This window comes from Schistocerca cancellata, chromosome 5 (genome assembly GCF_023864275.1).
Source record: "Schistocerca cancellata isolate TAMUIC-IGC-003103 chromosome 5, iqSchCanc2.1, whole genome shotgun sequence".
Taxonomy (NCBI): domain Eukaryota; kingdom Metazoa; phylum Arthropoda; class Insecta; order Orthoptera; family Acrididae; genus Schistocerca; species Schistocerca cancellata.
This window is the reverse complement of record NC_064630.1, coordinates 535,376,048-535,397,217: the sequence shown is the minus strand read 5'-3', so window position 1 is coordinate 535,397,217 and position 21,170 is coordinate 535,376,048. Positions and strand designations below refer to the sequence as shown.

The 21,170-nt window shown below is 40.7% G+C and overlaps 1 protein-coding gene across 1 annotated transcript in view; it reads left to right on the top strand.

Moving 5' to 3' along the window:
- Positions 1-21,170, top strand: part of LOC126188668 (carboxyl-terminal PDZ ligand of neuronal nitric oxide synthase protein-like) — a 982,042-nt gene that overhangs the window by 652,932 nt on the left and 307,940 nt on the right. The window contains exons 3-4 of the mRNA XM_049930273.1: positions 6,083-6,175; positions 12,367-12,422. Coding sequence (XP_049786230.1) covers positions 6,083-6,175; positions 12,367-12,422 — 149 coding nt within the window. The remainder of the gene's footprint in view (positions 1-6,082; positions 6,176-12,366; positions 12,423-21,170) is intronic.

The following is a 21,170-nucleotide window of genomic DNA, read 5'->3' as shown; positions in this document are numbered from 1 at the left end:
AGAATGTTCCGTGAAGTTTTGAACAGACCTCCTACAGGAAAAGCTGGCGAGTCCCTGTTCCAGATGCGTCTAAAAAGCTTATTACATGTTTCATAAAAATAATTTACTTATTTATGCTTATTGTGAAAAACTATAGCGACAGAACATGACTGTAGCTAGCACATATCGATTGCAGAATGCGTGGTAGGTCTTAAAATAGTGCTGACATCTACGTACCTCATGCAGGTTGTTTCTCCTAAGTCATTGGGTGCATTTTCTCTGGCGTTTCACGAGATACTTGCAATTTAGTTTTTGCACTGTGTAGTTGGAATCAGTCCAAACAAATAATGCTCATTATGTTTTTCATGCGTCGCTCACCGTTGACGGAAAGCGTCGGTTTGTTTCCAGTCACAAACAAGATGATTTCAAATCGGAATTTTGCGTACCCATTCGGTAGAGTGGTCTCGTGTTAGTCTAGTGCGGTACTTGTTTTATCGATATGTATTAACAGGAGCAGTAAAGTTCGAAGAATAACCAGAACAGCACTGCTCTGGCCCACATTGAGTGCTACCGCCAGGCATGCGGCATTACCGAGTCACTGCTGGACTGCTGTTTATTCTTCGTGTTTTAGCATGGCTGTTCACACACATCGATAAAACAGTTAATGAACTAGACTGATATGAGACGACTCTGTCGAATGAGCACATAAAACTCCGCTTTGAAAATCATTTTGTTTGTAACTGGAAATAAACTGACGATTTCCGTCGACACGGAGCATCGCAGTCAACATGGGTGTCTCGCGAAAAACGTGAGAGCAGTATTTGTTTGAGCTGACTCCAGCTACACAGTGCAAAAACGAAATCGAAAATATTTGCTGAAACACCTGAGAAACTGCGACTGACGGCTCTCAGGATAGACACCCTGTATATCAGTTCAATTAATATTGTTTTTCCGTCTTAAACTTACTGCAGTTAAAGAGCATTTTTCAACGTGCGCGTTTCGCTTTGATTCATAAAGCATATTCTGTGGTCATTGGTGGAAGGCTTTGAAACATGTGAATAAGGGGCAAATTCACTAAAGTTCTCCTACAAATAAGAACACAACGCGTATGGTGAAGAGATATTATTTCAGTACGATACTGACGGAAAAACCAGTATTAGTTTGATATCCAACAGCTGCTGCGGAAGAAAGCCACACAAACAACATGTGCTGCGTGAATACAGTCCAGTTTAATCAAGGAAGAACAAAATCACTGCGCTATTTTGCGGAAGTTACCACAGCTTTTTTTGGCCAAAAACTATTACATGTTGGGTGGATACTGCAGTGAACCTTAAGTATTTGGTATTATTTTAGAGCTCTTAAGATGATAGAAAAGGAAGCAGATCGATCCTCAGGGTCAATCGTGTTTCAGAAGCAAATCCTTTTAACAGTAGGCTCATCGAACTACTTTTTGTACCATCAAGACCTATCCGCGTATCACTCAAAGAGACTTACCAGATTACATTTAGTGTATCTAGCAAGAAGACAATAAGAATGTGAAAAAACCTACAAATATTTATCACAAGAAACTCTAGACGGGATCTCCTAAAAGCAAATTCTAAAAGGCTTTCATAGGTAAAACACGATCTTCTGCAACGAAATTATATTTTCTAATAGTCAAGCTCCTCGTTCATTTGTAAGTTTGTCCTTTGGTTTTGTATTTAAGAAAATTCTCCTTCAAATTACTTCTGTACCGAGAGCTCTAATCAGCAAAAAACTAAACAAAATGTTTCATGTATGGCTTATGTCTTACCGTTTTGCATTCTGTTAGAAACGACATACAATTTTCTTTCTTGTCAACAGAAATTTTATTTACTTGTAATGCCAAACGGAGAACTAGGAGTCGATTAAAACGATCAGTTATTGTAATACACGTGGTCCTCGTAGTGATCTCACTGACGGGAAAGAGAGAAATCGAATAGAAAATTTTCTTAAAGGATATCATATTCACCGTTAACTGTTGAGTTATTTAGTTTACTGCTGCAATTTCGGCCTTTGGTCCTTTTTCAACTGGTGCTGCAAAAGCTAAAAAAACACGAGAATGAAACATATAGTGTACAGTGCATATAGAACTATACAGATATTTTATGCGGACAGTAGTACATTAGAAAATTTGTGAAAATAATACTTGACTTACATTTTGCTTCAGCAGATGTCAGACTTTAAAATGCTCAGACATGTATACGTGTCATTGTCGAACAGTGGAGCGGCTTACCTGAACTCACAAAAATGTACCCCACTCATTTTGATGCCATTCGTTATGCGCTACACAGGGTGAACATCAATAAAAACGATTAGCTCAGGGACGTATTCCCGATTGGAAATAGAGGAAAACAGGTCCTATGAACATATGTCCGCAAATGCATCGTTGCTAAGTTAGAAGGCACTGACGACCGAAAGTTCCTCTGGCCATGTGCCGTGTGTTCATTGTGTGTTGCAGGCTAGGTGATTGACGAAGTGTACTGTAAGCAGCAGAATGGTACGGTATTCACATCTGGAACAAGCCGAGATGGTATTTGTTTACGGCCAAGCAGATGAAAACTGTCGAGAGGCGGAACCCGGTCCTCCATATTTGGTGTACGCACAGTCCGTCGCCTCCTTGATCACACAAATGCCAAAAATTGCTTGAGATGTTTTTTGATGTGGTTGGTGTCTGTGAGGATACTTGTTTTGGTATAGCTGTGCCATTTATCGACCGTTTCCATCTGCTTGGCCGTACACAAACACCATCTTTGCCTGTTACGACATGAATAAGGAGCCATTCTGCTGCTTACAGCACGGTGCGTCAATCACACAGCCTCCGACATATGAGGAGCATATGGCACGTGATTAATGTTCACCTTGTATATACACAAAATTCTCCTACTTGAATGAAACATTGAACATTTACCTTTACAAGCTACGTGCTAATACCAGCGATCCAACGCAGCTGATTGAACTACAATATATAACACGACCACACCAGCGAACGGTATGAACCTGCACTATAAACAACTGTATGAAGAATAGAACACTGAGGAACAAGTTTAACGTTGTATCTCTTTACTTGAAGGCACGTGAGGGCCTCGTATTTATCCTGTTATCCCCGTATACATTAGCTAAGACTGGGTGTCGATGTGGAAGACGTAGAGAATCCAGTACCAGAATATGAGACTTGGTAGACTAGATCAAATAAGGCATACATAACATTCCTTCCGAATTTCTAGAGTAATTGGGGGAAGTGCCAACCAAACGACTATTCAGCTTGGTGTGCAGAATCTATGAGACTGGGGACATACCATCAGACTTTCCTCAAAGTATCATCCACAGAATCTGCAGCAGCAGATAACTGCGTGAACTGTCGAACAATCAGCTTAACAGCTCGTCGATCTAGGATGCCGGCACGAGTAATACATAGAAGAATTGAAAAGAAAATTGAGGACATTGTTGGGTGACGTTCAATTTGCTTTTAGGAAAGGTAACGGCGTTAGGGAGCCAGGTCTCCCCCCTAATAATGGAAGCAACATTTAAGAGAATTCAAGACGCGCTCATGGGATTTTTCGACCGAGGAGAAACGTACAACATGTAAGTTGGTGCATACTGCTTGAAATTCTGAGAAAAATAGGAGTAAGCTATAGGGAAATACGGACAATTTACAGGATGTGTAAGAACCAAGAGGGAACAATAGGAACTGAAGATCAAGAAAATGCTCGGATTTAAAAGGGTGTAAGACAGGCATGCAGTCTTCAGTCCCATTTGCACAATGTACAATGCAAAGAAACAATAACGACAATAAAGAAAATGTTCAAGAGAAGGATTAAAAACCCGGGTGAAAGCGTATCAACATCAAGATTTGCTGATGACATTGCTATTCTCAGTGAAAGCGAAGAAGAAATACATAACCTTTTGAATGGAAGAACAGTGTAGTGAGCACATACTATTGATTCACACTAAACCGAAGACGGACGAAAGTGATGAGGAGTAGCAGAAATGAGACTAGCGTTGAACGTAACAACAAAATTGAAGGGGAGAAATTCTGCGACTTTAGACGCAAAATGACACATGACGGACGAAACAAGGAGTACATGACATGCACATGCAAAGAGAGTATTCCTGGCGAAAAGAGGGCTACCAATATCAAACACTGGCCTTATTTGAGGAAGAAGAACAGCTATGTGTGGACATAAATCATGGACTGTGGGAAAACTGGGAAAAAGAGAATAGAAGCGGCTGACATGTGACACTGTAGAAGGATATGGAAAATTAGGAATACGGAAGTTCTCCACAGAATCGTCGAAGAAAGGAACATATGAAAAACACTGACAAGAAGAAGGGTCAGTCTGATAGAACATGTGTTCACACATAACAGACACAATGGAATAAACTCCATGGTGTTAGAGGAAACTGTAGAAGGTAAATATTGTGAGGAAAGATAGAGGCTGGAATACATACGACAAATTATTGAAGACGTATGGTGCAAGTGCTATTCTGAGATAAAAAGGGAGCATAAGAGAAGAATTCGTGGCGGTCCGCATCAAACCAAATAGAAGTCTGATGACTAGAAAAAAAAGGATCATACACAAAACAAGGGAAAAAAATCGTCTGGCTATAATTCTGTTAATGAATGAAAATTTGCGCCAGAGCAGGATTCGAACTCGGATTTCCCGCTTATCACAAACGATCGCCTTAACAACTTCCAGGACCGATCAAAACTTCCATATGTCATGGAGCCCATAACCTTTACGAGCGCAAATTTCGTGATGTCTGCAGGGACAAACACAGATATTTTACCATAATTTTTGCCCGCTGAGACATGGGTACATTATGTGTGGTTACAAGGTCCTTAATTTTACAGTGTATGTTCACACTACAGTGTCCTTTCTGATATGCATTCATGGCTGACAAACATTGTAATGTGAAGATACGGACACTATAAACACAGACATTGTAATTAGTAATTTCACTCCTGAATGAACTTTTAATTCTTATTGGAACGAAGCTGCAGAAACTTATGAAAACCGGAGAAAAAACAATAAACTTCAGTTACGTAAATTTGTAGAGGAACTGGGTTAAACTCCCATTTAAAGAAAGAATTCTGGACACCATTTGTAATATAAAGAAGGTTGAGATTCATTGGGAGAGTGCTTAGAAAATGTAGTCCATCAACAACGGAGTTGGCTTACAAAACACTCGTCCGACCTATACTTGAGTATTGCTCATCAGTGTGAGATCCGTACCAGGTCGGGTTGACAGAGGAGATAGAGAAGATCCAAAGAAGAGCGGCGCGTTTCGTCACAGGGTTATTGGTAAGCGTGATAGCGTTACGGAGATGTTTAGCAAACTCAAGTGGCAGACTCTGCAAGAGAGGCGCTCTGAGTCGCGGTGTAGCTTGCTGTCCAGGTTTCGAGAGGGTGCGTTTCTGGATGAGATATCGAATATATTTCTTCCCCCTACTTATACCTCCGAGTTGATCACGAATGTAAAATTAGAGAGATTCGAGTGCGCACGGATGCTTTTCGGCAGTCGTTCTTCCTGCGAACTATACGCGACTGGAACAGGAATGACAGTGGCACGTAAAGTGCCCTCCGCCACACACCTTTGGTTGGTTTGCGAAGTATAAATGTAGATGTAGAATACTGAGACATCGTTTTCCGTGTACAAGCTTAAAAGAGGACTAGTGATACAGAAGATTTTAGGCGAATGGTTGTTTACCAATTCAAAATAGTAGCATAACTCTATTTTACAGGTGCATTCTATCGCGAATTTACTGATTATAAACATCACAGGCATCTTCTTTGTTCCGAATCAGACCAATTTTTTAATTAACGGTTTTTGTTCTCTATTAAATTTGCTCAAATAAAATATATTACGACTACGCTACAGAGGAATAATAAACCCGTGTTTTATCTCCGAGATAATGAACTATATTTCTTTTTTTTAATAATATTACTGTGTTTATAGCAACACATTGCTTTGTGTCTTCATAGTCGATTTGCTGCCTGTTTTGTAATTCAAGCCACTAATACAACAGAGAGACTGGTCAGTTAAAGTTAATTGATTCCCTACCTTTATTCTTATGTTTCAGTACGAGTTCAAGGCTAAAGGTGTGAAGAAAAAGAAAGTGACGCTTGAGATATCGGTGGATGGAGTACGTGTGACACTTCGGAAAAAGAAAAAGGTACGTTCAATTATGAGTATTATAACTAAACAGAAAATAATGAGAAGCCCGGCGGAGGTTCGAGTCCTCCCTCGGGCATGGGTGTGTGTGTTTGTCCTTAGGATAATTTAGGTTAAGTAGTGTGTAAGCTTAGGGACTGATGACCTTAGCAGTTAAGTCCCATAAGATTTCACACACATTTGAACATAATGAGAAGCGAAGTATACCCATCGATACCTCAGTACCGGAATCATTGTGGTTGTTCGATTTATAAGGAATATAGCTCGTTTCTCCTGGAATGAATTTTTTTTTTTTTCTGACAGAAATTGTAGGTTTCTCTGTGCATAAGAGTATGAGTTCAGTATAAACAAGTGAGTCTTTCGCGTGCATGCGCACTTGTGTGTACCTGTTTGTTTGGGGAGGGGGGGGGGGGGGATCCGTAACAAAAATATATTAAAAGGCTATTGAACATAGGTGTTTAACAATAGAGTAAATTATTTAATGGTGAACCTGTCCTAAGGAAATATATGGGAGGTACAGGCATCTACAGGAAAAAACTAGCGATATCTTATTCGGGACGACAGTAATTCTCAGACACATAAATGAACAACGGTAAATTTATAAGTGTCAGCTAGCATAAATTCTCAATCAGAAAATACGAAAAAGTTTTAAAAATGCTACGACGAGACTGGAACTAAAATTATGGATAGCAAAGCAAAAGCTGAAATGCTTACCTCTGCTTTTAAATGTTCATTTTCAAAGCAATCCAGGATTATTAATCAATTTAATTGTCATATTACTGAAAAGATGAGTGAAATAGATATTAGTGTCAGTGTCGCTGAGAAACAGCTGAAATCGTTAAAACTGAACAAAGCGCCAGTGCCCGATGGAATGCCTATCAGATTCTATACACAGTTTTCAGCCGAATTAGCCCCATGTTAGCTATAATCTGCCGTAGATCACTCGCAAAAAAACCGTGCCCAGTAGCTGGGAGAAATCACAGGTGACACGAGTCTACACGAAGGGTAACATATGTGATCCACAGAACTTCCGTCCAATATTCTTGACAGCCATTTGTTATAGAATCTTAGAACATACTCTGAGCTCACACTTAAAGTGGTTTCTCGAAGAGAATGACATCGTCCGTGCCAACTAAAACGTATTCCGAAAAATCAGTCATGTGAAACACAACTCACCCTTTTCTCATTATACATACCGAAATCCATGGATCAAGGCAGTAAGGTGGATGCAGTATTTCTCCATTTCCTAAAAGGATTTGACTAGTTCCAAATCCACGCTTGTTCTGAAAAGTACGAGGGTGAGTCACATGAAAACCGTAAATATTTTTTTAAATATTATTCATTGTGCAGAAGTGGTACAAAGCTGTATCACTTTTCAACATAATCTCCCCCACGCTCAATGCAAGTCCTCCAGCTTTTACAAAGTGCATAAATTCCTTTAGAAAGAAATTCTTTTGGTAGTCCGCGCAACCACTCATGCACCGCGTAACGTACCTCTTCATCAGAACGGAACTTCTTTCCTCCCATTGCGTCTTTGAGTGGTGCAAACATATGGAAATCACTTTGGTGAAGGTCTGGTGAGTATGGTGGATGAGGAAGACACTCAAAATGCACGTCTGTTGCAACTGTTGTACGGGCAGTCTGGGGCCTTGCATTGTCATGTTGCAAAAGGACACCTGCTGACAGCAATCCACATCGCTTTGATTTGATTGCAGGCCGCAGATGAATTTTTTAGGAGATCTGTGTATGATGCACTGTTGCCAGTGGCCCCTCTAGGCATGTAATGCTCCAAAATGACGATTTTTTCGTCCCAAAAGAGGGTCGGCATAACCTTCCCTGCTGATGGTTCTATTCGAAACTGCTTTGGTTTTGGTGATGAGGAATGGCGCCATTCCTTGCTCCCTCTCTTTTCCGGTTGGTGGAAGTGAACCCAGATTTCGTCGCCAGTAACGGTTCTTGCAAGGAAGCCATCAACTTCTCGTTCAGAGCGCCGAAGAAGTTCTTCACAAGTGTCAACACGTCGTTCTCTCATTTCAAGAGTCAGCTGCCGTGGCACCCATCTTGCAGACACACTGTGAAAATGGAGCACATCATGCACAATATGGTGTGCTGACCCATGACTAATCTGTAAACATACTGCAATGTCATTCAGTGTCACTCGGCGGTTTTCCTTCACTATGGCTTCAACTGCTGCAATTTTCTGTGGAGTCACAACTCGTTGGGCCTGACCTGGACGAGGAGCATCTTCCACTGAAGTCACACCATTTGCGAACTTCCTACTCCATTTGTAGAGTTGCTGCTGTGACAGACATGCATCACGTACTGAACCTTCATTCGTCGATGAATTTCAATAGGTTTCACACCTTCACTACGCAAAAACCGAATAACAGGACGCTGTTCTTCCCTGGTGCAAGTCGCAAGTGGGGCGGCCATTTTTATACTGATACTGCGATGGTATGTGTGCATATGCACTATGCTGCCACCTACAGGCCATTCTGCACGCTGTTTGTAGCACGCTTACCAACTTACAGGATAACGGCGCGAAATTTCGATTTGTTAGTACAAATTTAAGGTTTTCATTTGACTCAACCTCGTACGAGTTCATGGGGTTGTTGTTGTGGTTTTCAGTCCGAAAACTGCTTTGATGTAGCTCTCCGTTTTACTCTATCCTGTGCAAGCGTCTTCATCTCCGTATAACTGCTACAGCCTACTTGTCCTGTCAACAAATCTGCATCTATGTACCTACTCCGCAAGCCACTGTATGGTGCGTGGCGGAGGGTAACCTGTACCAGTATTAGTCATTTTCTTTTCTGTTCTACCCGCAAACAGTGCGAGAAAAAATGCTGTCAATATGCCTCTTTACGAGCCCTAACGTCTTCAATCTTATATTCGTGGTGCTTACCCAAAATACACGTTGGCGGTAATAGGATCACCCACAAATGCCAGTTCCCTAAATTTTTTCAATAGTGTTCCTCAAAAGGAACCTCGCCTTCCCTCCACTGATTCCCATTTGAGTTGCTGAAGCATTTTCGTAATACTTGCGTCTTATTCGAAACTACCGGTAACAAACCTAGCAGCCCGCCTCTTTGATGTCTTCCTCTAATTCGACCTGGTGCAGATCCAAAACACTCGATCCCTTCTTTTAGTCAGGTTGTCCCACAAATTTCTTTTCTCCCCATTTCCTCATTAGTTACGCGTCTTACCCATGTAATTGTCAGCATTCTTGCGTAGCTTCACATTCCAGACGCCTCTATTCTCTTCTTGTCTAAAATGGTAATCGTCCATGTTTCGCTTTCGTACATGGCTACATTCCACACAAATACCTCCAGAAAAGACTGCCTAACACTTAAAACTAAATTCGGTGTTAAAAAATTTCTCTTCTTCACGAACGCTTTTCATGCCATTGCCAGTGTTCTTTTTACATCTTCCTACTTCGGCCATCAGCAGTTACTTTGCTGCCCAAATAGCAAAACCCATCCACCACTTGAAGCGTGTGTTTCCTAATCAAATTCCCTCAGCATCACGTGATTTAATTCGACTACATTCCATTATCCTCGTTTTCCTTGTTTGTCCTCCTTTCGACACACTGTCCATTTCGTTCAAGTCCTTTGCTGTCTCTGACGGAATTGTAATGTCATCGACAAACCTAGAAGTTTTTGTTTCTTCTCACTGAACTTTGATTCCTTCTCCAAGCACTTCTTTGGTTTCCTTTACTGCTTGCTCAGTGTGCAAATTGAATAACATCGAAGATATGCTACAACCTTGTCTCACTCCCTTCTCAACCACTGCTTCCTTTTCATACCCCTCGACTCTTATAACTCCCATCAGGTTTCTGTACATGTTGTAAATAGCTTTCGGTCCCAGCATTTTACCTCTGCTTCCTTCATTATTTCAAAGAGGGTATTCCAATCAACATTGTCAAAATCTTTCTCTATGTCGACAAATGATATAAAATGAGGTTTGCCCTTAGGGACAGTGACTGGATGGATATACTTTGCTAAGGAGGGCGCAGCACGTTATTTTGAATGGAGTGTCATAGACAGATGTAGCTGTAATTCCGGATTTACCCGGCAGAAGTGTATTACGTCCCTTGATATTCATGCTATATATATTAATGACTTTGCGAAAAATGTTAAGAGCAGCCTAAGGTTTTCCGCAGGTGACGGAGTTATGTATTATTTTATGTACAGATATTCAATGGGACCTTGATAATATTTGAAAGTGGTGCAGTTTGACAACTTGCTTTAAATTATCAGATCTGTAAAACTGTTCACAAGACGAAAGCTCTTAGTATCTTATGACTCTAATAATTACGAGTCACAATAGGAATCTTTGATATAAATACCTGGGTGTAACAATTCCTAGGAACATGACATGAAACGATCGCATAGGTTCAGTTGTGGGTAGAGCAAGAGTCAGACTTCGGTTTATTGGTAAAATACTAGCGAAATTCAATCAGTATGCAGAGGGGATTGCTTAAAAATCGGTCTTGCTACCCGTTCTACAATATAGCTGAAGTGTGTGGGACCTGTACCAGATAGCACTCTGGGATATTGGACGTATACAGAGAAGAGCAGCGCGAATGGTCCCTGGTTTGTTTGATTTGCGTCAGAGTGTCACAGACATGTTGAAAGAATCGAACTGGCAGGATCTCCCAGGTAAACGTAACCTATCCCGATAAAGCCTGTGTAGAAAGGTCAGGTCAGTTACGGTACACTCAGAGGATTTAAACTTTCTTACCGCGCTCCATACGTGAATGGAAGGTGAAAAAGCCCTGATAACTGATGCAGTACCCTCTAATATGCACTTCACAGTGATCTGCAGAATATGGACGTAGATGTAGTTGATATAAATTTCTTTTGTAATCGATTGGTCCAGAGCTGCAGGGCCACGACATCGTATTTCTGAGGTGATACGAAATGGTTGAATAACAAATGAAAACTTTACGTTATGTTTATTGATTATTATCAGCACAAAGAAAAACAATGCTGTTCCACCTTAGTATGGCTGTCGTAAGTGATTCCTACCTCTTGAGAATCAGACATGCACAGAGTCATCTCAGCTGTCACTCCGAACTAACGTAACTCACTGAAAATCTCTGTCAGAAGTGTCCACTTTCTGATGAGACAGCTTCTTTTATTATGGTTGCTCATGATTACCATTTATACAATTTCAAAAGTTATCGGAAGTATGATGCAGTGGATTAAAACAGAATTTGGGAATCGGCATAAACTTCAGATTTTGTTCGTATGAAAATATAGTTTAAAATATATTGATTTAACCAGGCTGGCATGCAAGAGAAAAATTTCTGCGAGATGGGTCGCACACTGTTTGACTGCTGAAGGGAAGCAGAAACACCTGGACTCTGTAACCTTGCTCTAACAACGATTCGACTGTGAAGGTCAAGGATTCTTGTGTTGAATTGTCGTTACTGATGAAACGTAAATTAGAGACTTAGAAATGGAGTTAATAACACAGTCAAATGAGTTTAGAGTTTCAGTTTATTCACGCCCAAAAAAATTTCGGGGCTGAAGCAAATGAAGACTTCTGCGTATGATCACCATGACAGAAAAAGTTCCACGTGGAACAATTGTCACAGCAGGGTATTATCGTAACTTCATACAAAAGCTGCGCAGAAAAATGCACAAACCCGACCTCAGATGCTCCAGGCTGGGCCATTTATTCTCTACGACAGTGTTCGCCTGTATACCGGCGGTGTTGTAACCCAAAAACTGCGCGAATACTTGCTGTAAGTATTGCTGCATGCTCCTTACAGCCCGGACATGGATACACCAGACTTCACCTTGTTCCCAGAGCTGAAAAAAAACTCTATATGGATGTCGGTATCCTTCTGATGATGAACTTCCTACTACTATTACTCGAGACATTCGACAAATGAATAGATGCGCTATCCTGGACGGAATAATAGATGTTAGGGAACGTTGAGATTCACTAACAGAGAAACAGTAAGACTGCAGTGAAGGACTGTAAGGAGATACCGGGAAAAAAAGGGAAGACAAAAAAATTAATGTGCATTATTTACGAAATGTCCCTCTTAAGTACGTTGGTAAGTGGATTGGAATCAGCCTTTGATTTTAAAAAGAAAAGACAACTCAGTAGAATTAAATTACATATCTAATGGAGGATAGGATGCCCCTATTTTTGCTAATATATTTTTCTTTTGTTTTACAGAAAAAACAGTGGATGGATGAAAATAACGCCTTTCTAATGCACCACCCTATATATAGGTAAGGCATTATTATGCTCTGTACGAAATTTATTTCCTTATGTGTTCAATATTCTTTCTTATTTGTTGTTTCTTCTTATTAGTGTAACGAGTAATGAATGACAAAGCAATTAGAAAACTAAAAGCTATATGTAAAATTACGAATTCACTCCTGTTTCTTAGAAGTTTTGTTTTGCTTATGCCAGTTATATTTAATTTTGAAGTATCTGGATTCTTCCGATTTGAGAGGACTGGAAAAACAGTGCAAACTGTGAGGTAAGCTGTATGTACTGCAGGTACTCAGAAACATGCTGAAAATGACACATCGATTACTCTCCTGAGTCGTGCACGGACAATCTGCTAGAAACTCGATATTCATGTGACAATGTCTTATTTTTGAAATTCAGGATAATGTTTTATCTGCAAGGAGACAATTCCAAGTTTTCTATTTTCGTTCGTTGCCTGTCAAATAAGAAAACTTCTAACATCAGCCATTTTTTTTGGTTTTTTTTATTGTCATGATTGATATTTGGAAGATTTTGCCTCGTTTTTGAGTGCTTTAATGAGAAAAACAAAAGTAAAACTGAATTTTAATGTGCCGTAGACGTAGAGATGAAAGAAGAGAAAAATTCGGGTGCTAAGTCAGACTATGACGAGTTCATTAAGCCTAATACATACACGTTGACGTGATCTGCGTCTAGGCAGAAAGTATTACACAAAGCAAAGTTAAAGATCAATTAATTAGGTAATTTCATATGAGAACAAAATAAAGAAGAGCCAGGAATTTAAACAAACTATGTCCAGGACTGTAGACATTAATGTCAATTGTTGCACCATCGTTACGGTCAAAAGAAGTAAATGTTTGTAGGTTACATGGACCGATGTAATCAACAAAATATCTGGAAAATTAATAATAGTAAATAATAATGAAATTCGTCTTGAAGTCACGTCGCCCCCCATGAAGATTTTATTAGTTATGTAATAACCTTGACTGAGATATCAACACGCCACAAACTCTTATCCGGAGAGATTTTCTTAGTTGCAGTTGCGATATTGTGATAAAAAGATGTACATAATTACCGACGAACGTATAAGGATCTAACATTCTAAATGTGCTGTGAACCAAAAGTAATGTTTTGATGTACGTATAACAAAAAAAAAACAGTATTGTATGACACACGAACTTAGCACGCTTGTTTTTACGGTATTAAACGTTTATCATTAGCCCGTAAATATAAATTATACTGCAAAGTAGGAGAAAATTGCATTGGATTTTCCAGAAAAAGAAATTTAAAAATTTGGGAGCAGAAGATGTCTTACACATTATCTTGTTCAGACTAAATGGGCTAAGTCCGACAGAGCTATCATGCTATAATGGTTGACAAAACATACCAAATCAAAAATCATCAAGTTTCTGTATGTCCATCTTTTCAGAGACGGTTGCGGGACTCGGCTGTTCGATTCCGAAAGTCAAATTAAACACCTTTCAGCCGTCTAGTTTCTGAATTCATTGTCAATCTTGTCATTTAATGTGGGCCAGGGTTGTGATATGGGTTGCTTCTTAATTTTTTGGGTTTCTAAAACGTCTTGTTCGAATATGTAACACCATTCACTTTATTTTCGTGTTATCAGTTCTGAGGCCTGTTTTCTGAAGGTGGTGAGTATTGGTTATTTATTATTTTTATATGGATTCTCCTCTCAGTTCTTGGTAAAGCAGTGTCATATTTTACGTTGAAAAACAAAAACAAAACAAAAAAACGAAACTGTGCGCTTCCGTCCTAATAAGATTTGTTTCTAACCGACGTCGAGGCTCAGTTTAGTCCATATGATTATAATCATCTGCACAAACTTGCACCACATAATAATTGTAAGATAATGATGGAAGCTGAAGAAATAAAGTTTGTGCCACGGCCGGGACTCGAACGCGAGTCTTCTTGCTTTGTAGGCAGAAATGCTGAACATTACATCACCGCAGCACTATGGTGAACAGTCCTTCAGTACTGGCAGAAGTAAAGCTGTGAGGATGGGACGTCAGTCGTGCTTGGATAGCTCAGATGGTCGAGCGCTAGCTCGCGAAAGGCAAAGGTCCCGAGTTCGAGTCTCGGTCCGGCACACAGTTTTATCTGCCAGGAAGCTTCAGTCCTTCACAAGCTACCCATCTCGGGTGCCCACCCCAGCACGAACTTCAGTTCATATCTTCAGCTTGTTTTCCCCCTGCAGTGTCACTATTGCCAGTGCTCTCCAGCACTGGAATAGCACTCCAACGTTGGACGTAATCCCAGGTGATCTTACAATTAATCTTTTAATTATATTTATTCAGCTTCCATCATTATCGTAGAGAAAGATGAGACTTAAATGTCTCCGGGAAAGTTTACAAGATCTAGAAGATCATTATAATTGTCATTACGTCTATATATTTCCTTCTCCAAAGAACCTTTAATATTACATTCATACAATTTGTTTATTTTAATATTGTGTGTTTTTGTTATCGTATACACTGTGCTTGATACTTTCCACATTGTTAATTGAAATTTAACATTCTAACTGAACATGTGCATGACACCAGCGATGAGAGCTCGTTTCACATTTCCCACTTAATTTCATGATCAACGATTCTGTGTATGTGTTGTTAGCTTCTTTGTTCCTAACGTCTGGCTTCCTAGACATGTTTCTTGTGAACACTAGGTAGTTACAATATCCTTTCTTCCAGGAGTGCTAATTCTGCTAGGTTCGCAGAAGAGCTTCTGTGAAGCTTGGAAGGTAGGACACGAGGTACTGACGGAATTGAGGTTGTGAGGACGGGTTGTGAGTCGTACTTGGGTAGCTCAGGTGGTAGAGCACCTGCCCGTAAAAGGCAAAGGTCCCGAGTTCGAGTCTCGGTCCGGCACACAGTTTTAATCTGCCAGGAAGTTTCATACCTTGGAATGCTTTTCGTGAATAGCAGCAGAAGAGGTCGAGTCACCAAACTGACATAAATTTTTAGTCTGAGAGCGTGGATAACCACGAGAGTGCTGCTGCTTTCAGACAAAATCGCACCCCAGACCGTAACTCCAGGTGTAGGTCCAGTGTGTCTATCACGCAAACTTCTAACCAACACACGGCCACCCGAGATAGAACCAGCTTTCATCAAAAAACACAACAGACCTCCACCGTGCCCTCCACTCATCTCTCTCGTGACACCACTGAAGTCGCAAATGGCGGTGGTTTGGGGTTAGTGAAATGCACGCTACAGGACGTCTAGTTCGGAGCTGTCCTTGACGTGACCGATTTCAACCAGTTCGTTGTGTCACTTGGTATGAACCGTTCCTCAAATAGCTGCTGCAGGTGCAGTACTATGGGACAGAATCATACTTCTCTCACGGTAGTGCCATGTGGCGTCCGCAGCTCGGCTTTCTTGCGACGATACATTCCCGTCACCATTGCTGCCTGCAATCACGTACAGTGGCTACATCCCTGCCACATCTTTCTGAAACGTTGCAGAAGGAACATTCAATTTTTCGTAGCCCTATCACACAACCTCGTTCAAACTCAGTGAGGTATTGGTAAAGGCCTCTTTGTCGCCTTAAAGGGATTGTTGACCAACATCAACTCACCTCGTCCAGCCTGAAACGTAACTAATGTTCACGACCGTTATAGCGTATCTGTAAGACAAACTTGATCTGCATACTCTTAGTGGCGCTAATAGATCCACTTTTATGCGACTGGTGCAAAATTTGAATAGACGTAATCTTTTAGATGCTGGAACACTCCTGTCAACTTTCGTTTGTGTCGTACAACTATTTTTTGCTGTTGCGATCATTTATTTCCAGTAGTGTATTTCTTGGCGAAATAAACATTAGTAGAACAGAACCACAATCTTTGTCTGATTTCAACCTCAAAAAAGTTATTGTTTGGCTTGAAACGGAAAGTTGCCGGCCGGTGTGGCCGAGAGGTTCTAGGCGCTTGAATCTGGAAGCGCGTGACCGCTACGGTCGCAGGTTCGAATCCTGCCTCGGACATGGATGTGTGTGATGTCCTTAGGTCAGTTAGATTTAAGTAGTTTTAAGTTCTTGGGGGCTGATGACCTCAGATGTTAAGTCCCTTAGTGCTCAGAGCCATTTGATTTTTAAACGGAAAGTTGCAGTATTCTTTGTATCTTCCCAAATTATCTGTTTCGAAAACTAATGCGTTTACAGGAGCTATTTCTGAATGGTCCCCAACCATGGTGTTAATGAGCAGTATAATCGGTGGGTCGACGGTTGTAATCTACATTTTTAAGATTTGAAAATTAGTTTTACAGAGAAATACACAAAATTTAAGTGAGGTTACTACGGAGATTAGTGGCAGGCTTGTACTTAAAGCGTCGTTACCGAAGTACACCACTGTTCTCAGCTTCACCTACATAAATCGTCAGTGCTGTGTGCAGTACGTCTTTCTGAGTCGCACACGAAACGAAAGGGCCGCCAGCGCATTGTTCTGTTACTCTCCGGCAAACGAGCTCGACAGCAACTAGGCGGGTGCTTTTGATCCCCACTTGCAGCCCGCAGCTTTCCGCTGCCTCTGGCTAGACAGCACGTATCGCATGAAAGGAGCTCGTCCAGCGGAATGCAAAGCGGACAGCGAACTTCACACAGTGTGCAGCTCCGCTGTCGTAGTATTATCACTGAATAGCGCAATCAGAGGAGGTGGCATGTCACAAATTATTATGAAGCTGTTGCGAAAGTAGTACGTACGAAATACTCCACAATAGGACGCACAGCTGCTGAGGGTAGCATGAATATGAGCAACACGTTTTTATTACGCGGGTAGAGAAAGTTTTTAAATCGTGAGTAGAGAACGCAAGAATGGCGTCGATCATATATGAGCTACACCGTAAGAAATTAACATGTAAGGGAACACTTGTCAGAGTGAAACGAACAATATCGATTTACTGTGAAATCCACTTTTATTTATGACAATAACACTATAACTTATAGAATAAATAGATACTTGTTAGCACATTGTAGAACACAGCTTTCAGAGCTGGGAAGTTTTCTACTAGCCATAATTATAATTTTACTTAATCTTACATTTACTTTGCCACATGTATGGGGTACACTGAGGCAATTGAAGGGACACAGCGATACAGATATTCCTAATATTTCAACTTGCATCATTTATCCAGTTTTATGCAAATGCACATTAGCATAATTATTATTTGGTATTAACACTTAAAAAAACTACGCTCTTAACCCTGACAAAATTCTACAATCTGGTGAGCAAGATGTACGAGACAGGCGGAATACCCTCAGACTTCAAGAAGAAAATAATAATTCCGATCCCAAAGAAAGCAGGTGCTGACAGTTGTGAAAATCACCGAACAATCAGTTTAATAAGTCACGGATGCAAAACACTAACGCGTATTCTCTACAGACGAATGGAAAAACTAGCAGAAGCTGACCTCGGGGAAGATCAGTTTGGATTCCGTAGAAATGTTGGAACACGTGATGCAATACTGACCCTACGACTTATCTTAGAAGCTAGATTAAGGAAAGGCAAACCTACGTCTCTAGCATTTGTAGACTTAGAGAAAGCTTTTGACAATGTTGACTGGAATACTCTCTTTCAAATTCTGAAGGTGGCAGGGGTAAAATAAAGGGAGCGAAAGGCTATTTACAATTTGTACAGAAACCAGATGGCAGTTATAAGAGTCGAGGGACATGAAAGGGAAGCAGTGGTTGGGAAGGGAGTGAGACAGGGTTGTAGCCTCTCCCCGATGTTATTCAATCTGTATATTGAGCAAGCAGTAAAGGAAACAAAAGAAAAATTCGGAGTAGGTATTAAAATCCATGGAGAAGATATAAAAACTTTGAGGTTCGCTGATGACATTGTAATTCTGTCATAGACTGCAAAAGGCTTGGAAGAGCAGTTGAACGGAATGGACAGTGTCATGAAAGGAGGCTATAAGATGAACGTCAACAAAAGCAAAACGAGGATAATGGAATGTAGTCGAATTAAGTCGGGTGATGCTGAGGGAATTAGATTAGGAAATGAGACACTTAAAGTAGTAAAGAAGTTTTGCTGTTTGGGAAGCAAAATAACTGATGATGGTCGAAGTAGAGAGGATATAAAATGTAGACTGGCAAAGGCTAGGAAAGCGTTTCTGAAGAAGAGAAAATTGTTAACATCGAGTATTGATTTAAGTGTCAGGAAGTCGTTTCTCAAAGTATTTGTATGGAGCGTAGCCATGTATGGAAGTGAAACATGGACGATAACTAGTTTGGACAAGAAGAAAATAGAAGCTTCCGAAATGTGGTGCTACAGAAGAATGCTGAAGATTAGATGGGTAGATCATATAACTAATGAGGAGGTATTGAATAGGATTGGGGCGCAGAGAAGTTTGTGGCACAACTTTACTAGAAGAAGGGATCGGTTGGTAGGACATGTTCTGAGGCATCAAGGGATCATCAATTTAGTATTGGAGGGCAGCGTGGAGGGTAAAAATCGTAGAGGGAGACCAAGAGATGAATACACTAAACAGATTCAGAAGGATGTAGGTTGCAGTAGGTACTGGGAGATGAAGAAGCTTGCACAGGATAGAGTAGCATGGAGAGCTGCATCAAACCAGTCTCAGGACTGAAGACCACAACAACAACAAAACCCTGAAATGGTATGGACTACTCAGGCTTTTAATATAAAAAAATGGAATGATTAACAAGTGTAGAATAAAAATGTCCGTAACTACCAAATAAATAAAAAAAACTTTCATATCCTTCAGACATATCCACTGCATGCAGATAGATTCACTATTTTCTCTCGGAAACTGATTGAGACGCACGTGCGAGCACTGACATATCCATTCTTGTCCGGTTTCAAACTGGTTGTCCTGGACACGACTCTCAGTGGGCCAAGTCGCTTCAGAACCTAGACAGAATAAAAAAGAAAAATGTGCGTTCCGGTTGTAGTCCAGCGAAATACTTTGTAGATTGCACTGGTACACAGTCACCCACGCTGCGGTGTCATTCTAGTCTCAAGTCGATGCAATACGGGCCGTGACGGTTGAAGGTAAACAGTGAATCCGACAATACATTCTTCAGATATTGTTTGTGTGGCCTGTTTAGTATACGACAGCGATCCTGCCTAGTTGTCAGGATAACATAAAATGGATGGGACTCCAGGACTGTTTGTGACTTTTTAACCTGTATAATTACGTGTGTCGACTTAAGACTAAACTACTACCAATATTATCCGGAATCGTTGCCTATAAAATTCTCTCTGCGTGGCTCTACTTTAGGAACAGTCTATCCTACTACATTAGTAGCACAGTTAACGAGTTCGAAGGTATTTGCGTGCACATATTTGCACGTTTTTAGTGGGTGGCCATTTTTCTTCCGTGCCGCAGCGCTCACGGTAAAAATTGATCCCTCATTGTTACAAATATCTCATAAACTATTATCAGCTCGAAGTCGTCTTTAGGGTTTTCTGTAAAAATATTGGGGAGTTATTCGGAATTGTGGTCACAGGTTTTTTCGCAAATTGGCAAATATTTTTCACAAGATTAAAATTTCCCCTAGTAATACTTTTTCGCGAAATGCTGCACAACTATCCAAATTTTTTACGGAGGACTCTCTAACTAAAACATTTCTATCAAGAAAGTCGAAAAAAAATGTCTCTCGAAATTCGGGTGCCAGTTTCACCGGACTCACACTATTCTGCAGTGATACCCGATGCTGACATCTGTCCACAGCGTTTGGATACACGTAGATGCCTAAACCGAAGCTGCTCCGTTGCCGATTGTTAGGCTGTGTGATGATGCACATGAAGCTCGGAATAAGGAATTGCTGTCTTTTGCAACTGCAATACAAGTCTTATTAACATCGGATGCTTTTCTCCTTCTTTTAAAGCATCTTCAGTGGTCACTGTAACATGATGGTTTCTTCTCTTACAATTTTGTTTGTTATTGATCATTAAAAATTCGGATGCTTCAGTTATTACTATAAACAGTCTTTATTCTTCTTGTTACTCACGATATTTTTTCTTCGTCTTCCATGTGTGTGTTGAGTTTTTGCACACAGAACTTTCACTGAACTTAATACAGTATATTCGAATTTCTGTGTAGGGAAGTATAGCTCTCATCTCGCCATTTCGCGAGTTTTGTTTTGCTATTGCGGGATGTTCAAAAATGGTTCAAATGGCTCTGAACACTATGGGACTCAACTGCTGTGGTCATAAGTCCCCTATAACTTAGAACTACTTAAACCTAACTAACCTAAGGACATCACACACATCCATGCCCGAGGCAGGATTCGAACCTGCGACCGTAGCGGTCGTGCGGTTCCAGACTGTAGCGCCTTTAACCGCTCGGCCACTCCGGCCGGCTTATTGTGGGATGTGTTCGTCTTTTGTTTTGGTTGTGCCAGGAGCGTCTGCTATCGCCCTTTGAGTGTTTATATTTTCCGACTAGGGGGGGAGAGAGAGAGAGAGAGAGAAAGAGAGAGACAGACAGAGAGAGAGAGAGGGGGGGGGGGAGCGCGATTGAGTGTGTGTGTGTGTGTCAAACAAAACTGTAAGAGAAAAAACCAAATTGTTACAATGACCACTGAAGATGCTTTAAAATAAAGGGAAACGTCTTTGGTCTTAATAAGACTTTTATTACAGTTGCAAAATACAGCAAGCAACCTACACAACATGTGCATGCGCAACTGCGGAAAAAGGAGGCCGAAAAACAAAGAAGACAACTTGTTATAACCGTTTGTTCGTCGCCACATGTGCACTGCATCTACTGGTTTTTATATATATTCTGCAGATGTTT